The sequence below is a fragment of the Cydia pomonella genome, chromosome 19, assembly GCF_033807575.1.
Source record: "Cydia pomonella isolate Wapato2018A chromosome 19, ilCydPomo1, whole genome shotgun sequence".
Taxonomy (NCBI): Eukaryota; Metazoa; Arthropoda; class Insecta; order Lepidoptera; family Tortricidae; genus Cydia; species Cydia pomonella.
In genome coordinates this window covers 14516009-14522764 of record NC_084721.1, presented here as the reverse complement: position 1 = coordinate 14522764, position 6756 = coordinate 14516009, and the positions used below count along the sequence as shown (strand labels likewise).

Sequence of the window (6756 nt, the reverse complement as noted above, 5' to 3'; positions counted from 1 at the left end):
TATGCGGTGGCTTGACCACTGTGTGACCACAACAGCGGCTAGACAAACTATTGTTGGTGCTAAAATACATTATGACGTATACTGGTCTGATCACTTTCCTATAGAAATTATATGTAACGTAAGTAAAAGTGTACCTAAAAATATAACTCTTAACAGTAACAATTTAAATGAGAACTTACTAAAAGGCATAATATGGGGTGAGCGTGAGCAATCCCAAATAAAAGAATATTTAGATATTTGTAATTGTAAATTAAAGGATATTGATTTTCCGAGTGATTTAGCATTATGTTGTGATAATTTATGTAGTAATTCTGATCACAGGAAAACTATTGAAAACCTGTATTATTCTGTTATTACAGTACTTCGGGATGCTTCTATTGCTAGTTGTGAAAGAAAACAGCCCAGAAGGATTGGCAATGTAACTGGCTGGAACAAACATGTGAGGGAGGCTCACCGGAGGGCAAGATCTTGTTTTCTAGAATGGTGCCGGTATGGTAAACCCAGATCAGGTCGATTGTATGATGAAATGTACCACTCTAAGAAAGAATTCAAACTCAAACTTAAATACTGTCAAAACAATAAAGACCAATTAAGGATGGACATGATTGCCTCTCATCACAAATCTAAAAACTTCGTCCAGTTCTGGAAGGCGACTAATAAGATCAGTCCAAGGGTGAGTTTACCGGCGAGTGTGGAGGGGGTTAGTCAACCCAGTGATATTGCCAACCTCTTCATGAACCACTTTAAAGTGGACCCTCTGGCGGCAGATGGGAGTGAGCCGGTGTTCGGAGCTGGGTGTCGTGTGCGTGGTGATCCAGTCAAAATAACACCAGCAGAAGTTTCAAAGGTAATTCGTAATATGAAAAGAGGAAAATCACCCGGACACGACGGCCTTAGCATCGAGCATCTGCAACACGCGGGTGTTCATCTCCCCAGGGTTCTTGCAATGCTGTTCACTTTTTGTATTCGTCACAACTGCCTACCGCACGATCTCATGAAAACGATAGTTGTACCCATTATTAAAAATAAAACCGGCGATGCTTCCGACAAGTCCAACTACAGGCCAATCTCTCTGGCTACTATACTGGCGAAGGTGCTGGATGGTGTGCTTAATACGTACTTAAGCAAACACATACTTTTGCATGACGCACAGTTCGGCTTTCGACCTGGGCTGTCAACTGAAACAGCAATACTATGCCTTAAGCACACCGTGCGATACTATACCGACAGGAATACGCCAGTGTACGCGGTCTTTTTGGACTTGTCGAAGGCATTTGACCTGGTGTCATACAATGTGCTCTGGAAGAAGCTGAGCAACGACACAAGTCTGCCGGCTGAAATAATAGAGACCTTTAAATATTGGTACGATAACCAAACTAACGTAGTGCGATGGGCAGGGGACTATTCGCAGGTTTACAAGATGAAGTGTGGAGTGAGGCAGGGGGGGCTCACATCACCCACGCTATTCAATGCTTATGTAAATGGGCTGATTGAGGAGCTCAGCAGTGCCGGTGTGGGTTGCTCGGTGGACGGCTGTTGCGTCAATAGTATCAGCTATGCCGACGACATGGTACTGCTGAGCCCCTCAATCGATGCACTCCAGACAATGTTGTCCATCTGTGAAAGGTTCGCCGTGACTCATGGACTCAAATATAACGTAAAAAAGTGTGAAATATTGATTTTCAAATCCGGTACAAAAACTTACCCCATTCCGCCTATAACTCTCGGCGGTTTTCCTCTTAAACAAGTTACTAGTTTTAAATATTTGGGTCACTGGGTCACGGATACCCTAAAAGACGACGTCGACCTAGAAAGGGAACGCAGAGCACTATCGGTCAGGGGTAATATGCTCTCACGCAGGTTTGCACGCTGTACACGCGAAGTTAAGGTAACTTTGTTTAAATCTTACTGTCAGACGCTGTACACGTGTAGCCTATGGAGTGATTACACCAATAGGACGTTTAGTGCTCTGCGGGTCCAATACAACAATGCCTTTCGAGGACTGCTGGGGCTGCCCTGGCGCTGCAGCGCGTCGGGCATGTTCGCCGACAGCGGCACGGACGGCTTCCACGCCGTGCTGCGCAAGCGCGTGGCGTCCCTGTGGGCGCGCGTGCAGGGCAGCCCTAACACTCTATTAAAGGTGGTCGCCGAGAAGATGGACAGTCCTATGATCACCCACTGGATGTCCATGCATGTGAGACCAAATAATAATTTTAATTTAATTTAATTTAATTTAATTTAATTTAATTTAGTTTAATTTAATTTAATTTAATTTAATTTAATTTAATTTGATTTGATTTGATTTGATTTGATTTGATTTGATTTGATTTGATTTGATTTGATTTGATTTGATTTGATTTGATTTGATTTGATTTGATTTGATTTGATTTGATTTGATTTGATTTGATTTGATTTGATTTGATTTGATTTGATTTGATTTGATTTGATTTGATTTGATTTGATTTGATTTGATTTGATTTGATTTGATTTGATTTGATTTGATTTGATTTGATTTGATTTGATTTGATTTGATTTGATTTGATTTGATTTGATTTGATTTGATTTGATTTGATTTGATTTTATTTGATTTGATTTGATTTGATTTGATTTGATTTGATTTGATTTGATTTGATTTGATTTGATTTGATTTGATTTGATTTGATTTGATTTGATTTGATTTGATTTGATTTGATTTGATTTGATTTGATTTGATTTGATTTGATTTGATTTGATTTGATTTGATTTGATTTAATTTGATTTAATTTAATTTAAGTTATTTAATTAATTATTTTAATGTAGATTTTATTTATATTAAGTAAATTATTAGATTATAAATTATTCATTATATTTAAGCAAAACTATGGATAATTATGTCCGAAATAAACGATTTCATTTCATTTAAAATTCATTTTTTGTGACACCATTGAGGCATATACACAAAATTTTCACTGAAATTGAATGAGCTGTTCATACAAGCTATTAACTATTGTCCGGGGCAGATACAATTTCTGTTTCTGATATGTATGATTTTTGCGCTTTCGATGTCTCCGAAGATACTTATTAACTTGCATGAATTAGGAGATGCATGATTGAAGCTAATAAATGTTTTAATGTTTTATGAATAAAAAAAAATTAAAAAAAAACGCATGTTAATCAACTCCCATGCCACGCTGCGTCACTGAATAAGAAAAATTCAACTACATATATTTTTGTAGTATTTCTCAATATATTTTCACTCATAAATCCCCAACTACTTAAAAATCCATTAACCATGGATACTAACAGAACTTGCAAAAAAACATCATGTCAACTCCTTGCTGTACACATATTTTTGTATTATTTCTCAATATATTTTCACTCATAAATCCCCAACTACTTAAAAATATCTTAACCATGAACATTAACAGAACTTGCAAAAAAAAAAACTTCATGTCAACTCCTTGCAGTTTCCTAAGTATGAATTATACCGCTCGGTTCGCCAAGGGGCGGATCCATTCATTCTTTTTGTACGATGAGGTCCACCCTGTGGGGGCGCCCGACTTGAGAGGGAATATTTTTTTCTCGGATCGGCCTTGGAGGCTCGGCAATGATAGTTCGAGTTTCATTTTTTATTTTTTTAGTGTGTTTGGTGATAATGAGTGACTGGAAATCGATAATTTCACGTTTTCTGTAAAGTGCATGGTAACTTCGAAAGCGAGATAATTATAACTAAAATTTGTACTTACTGTATTACTTGACGCGGCGAGTGATAATCACTATGGCACTTCATTTTTGCATGGAACTGTCAATGTCAAATGTTTGAAGACTTTTTTGGTATTTTAACATATTTTTTATTAAGAAATGTCACAATTAAGTAATAAAAATATGGTAAAAACCTGTTACTTCAATTATTTCATAAATTAAGTCTATCCAAAAGCGAGTTGGAATGGTTATTAGACGCGTCCAATAAACAAACAAACTGCTATCTTCGAGATAATTCTAACAAATCCAAACACACTTTATCCATCATAGCTCGATGGCACATAATATTGCATCGTCACCCAACTTATGTAAAGTAATTTAACTTGCATTGCAAGATTTGACACGAGCATACATACCTACATACAACCATTGCAAATTAAATAAAAGCTTATACTTAATTATAAGAATAAATTGCGGAGAAAGCATTAAAATAAATATAAACTTAAAAGTATCTATAACTGTGGTAGTGTCCCATCCCTACGCTCGCGGGGCGGCGGTAATGAACTGAATCTCTGAGTTCTTCACAGTTTCTTGAGGTGCATCCCTTAATGCAGCTTAGTTAACTCACATTCAGCTTTTATATAACGGTTGAAAAATCACGCTTTTATGGAACTGTAACTTTTTGCTGGAAAATACTGACTGGCCGGGCGTCGGATTGTGAACATCGGGTAAATAAAAGTCTTGTTATTGGTGCACCAAGCGAGCTGAATTTACCTCTCTAGGCGTATAATGTGTAAGTAGTTATAGCGTGTGCGATTCACGATAACGTGCAGATTTGTCAAATCTAACCTTTAATAATATGACCATAAGAGTCAAGGCACGCGACTTTGTGATTGAACCGATCTATAAGGAGTATATCTAATAAATATAATGTTGGACTCCAGAGGCCAATTTAAACATACGTTTTTATGTCAAAATTATATCTAAATGTTGTCATTTGTTAAACTTTAATCGAGCTCCAGGTTATTTTAGGAAAAAAAAATAGTATTAAGTACCCTATGTTAGCATGTCTGAGAAGTTTAACATATGTAAGTCGCAACTGCAGACGGGGGGTTAGAACTTATTTAACTCTTAATCTGATGCTAAACGTTCGCGATCAACCGCCTAATTTGGACTATAGGGGAAATGTGGCCACTGACACAGACACTAAAACTGACAGCTAGTGTACAGTAATATAAAAATGACTTTTTCTCAAACTTGCTATGAAACGTTCACATGACTTACTTCAAATTAGGTCCGGAAATACGTGAAGATGATATGTATAGGAATTTTATACAGTCTTACACACCTAGACCTGTAAAGCAACCTTCTTTAGTTTTTAAAATATCAAATTGTGACACAACGTCTTGCCATTCAACCAACATTGTAAATAGTTCATCTAGATTTAAGTAAAATTATATTGTACGCCTGACAGGCAAATTATAGCGATACTACCAAAATATCTATTAAAACCTGTACACCTATAATTATGCAATAAATGATATCTTATCTTATCAAATAGTAGTAGATTTGTAATAAGTTATTAGCCGTGTTAGTGTACGAATAAAACAAATGAACTACATTTTTTTTATTTCATTGTAAGTTTGAGAAAAGCAACATACAAATCTCGGCGAGAAACGGGGTATCCATCTATATCTACTTGGCCTGCAACCCTTCGTTTCCGTCTCTCTACAGTAATGTATTATTTTGTAAAAAAAAAAAAAAAAAACATTTTTGATACAAGTTGTACAGGCAACTAAAACTCATCGGGAAAATTGTAACAAACCCAAACGCAACCTCCTATGTCCATCCATCGTCAGATCAGCTATATAGTTTCACAATACAACATTATGGTATCATCGAGCTGATCTGATGTAGGCTGGAGGTAGCCATAGGAACTCTAGGATAAAACAACGCAACCTAATTGTGTTTGGGGCTTTTAAAACTGTCTCCATGGGTTGATACCCAACTAATGTTGCCTGTTGAAAGTATAGTCAGCGAAAAAACTTCCAAAAATTTAATTTTTGCCAAAAACTTATTTCAATGTCAAGTAACTTGTCTGTAATAAGCTGTGTCCCAGGATCGCGTGGTAAGATAAGTGGCTGTTATCTTGTATGCACTTACACCGCAAGAGTTTAGTGTTTCCATCACGGCAAGTGCGTTTACAGAACGTGTGCTTTGCTATATTATATGGGTGTATCAAATTTTCTTGTCCCTCGTTGCCATGGTTACGTCCTACAGTAGCAGCATGGTTGCATTTTTATCACCTCTCACTATGCCCGTCACTTTCGCGCTTACATACTTGTGAGAACGTGACAGGCATGGTGATAGGCGATAAAAATGCGGCAGTGCTTAGCCCGCTGGATCAGTATTAAAACTCTCGCACGGTCGCATTTTCAATTATGCCTGTCACTTTCGCACTTACATACTTGTTAGAACGTGACAGGCATAGTGACAAGTGTCATCATTGTCTACCAAGTGTATCATATCATTTGTCTACAATACAGTACATGGAGGAAAGAAGTTGATAACACGAGATATAATATTGAAGAAATTTGAACTAAAAACAGAATTACATTAGGTTCAAATTTCCTCAATTTTTATTATACTTATATTTTTGTGTTTGGGCCGTTTTGGCCATTGACCCCAACTAACGACTCTACATATTGTATTATATCATTAACACATTCACCGCTGAGCTATGGTCGTAGCGCTACGTCGTAGCCGATAACTTGGCTTTCCCGGTATGTAGCGAAAAAGCTTCGTAGAGGCAAAACTACAACGTGTCGTGATTATCGCTGAATGGGTTAAGTCAAACTATTCTTACTAGTTCTAATCTAAACGGTCTCTAAATAACAACTATTACCAAGTCTGACCCAAGACAATCGCTCGTCTTAATCTAAGCACCAAACTTTGCACTTCCCCAAACTTTACCGGAGGGCTAAGACACCTTTTTAGTAAAAAGTCGCATTTGACTACGAAGGTCGTATGTACATGCGACTTTTTGCTCTAACAGGATTGTAGCACAAGTGTGTT

General features: G+C 37.0%; 1 protein-coding gene across 1 annotated transcript in view; it reads left to right on the top strand.

Moving 5' to 3' along the window:
- Positions 1–595: 595 nt before the first annotated feature.
- LOC133528514 (homeobox protein prospero-like) overlaps positions 596–6756 on the top strand; it is a 65999-nt gene continuing 59838 nt past the window's right edge. Inside the window, exons 1-2 of the mRNA XM_061865901.1 lie at positions 596–1570; positions 1916–2194. Of these exons, the coding sequence (XP_061721885.1) occupies positions 596–1570; positions 1916–2194 (1254 nt within the window). The remainder of the gene's footprint in view (positions 1571–1915; positions 2195–6756) is intronic.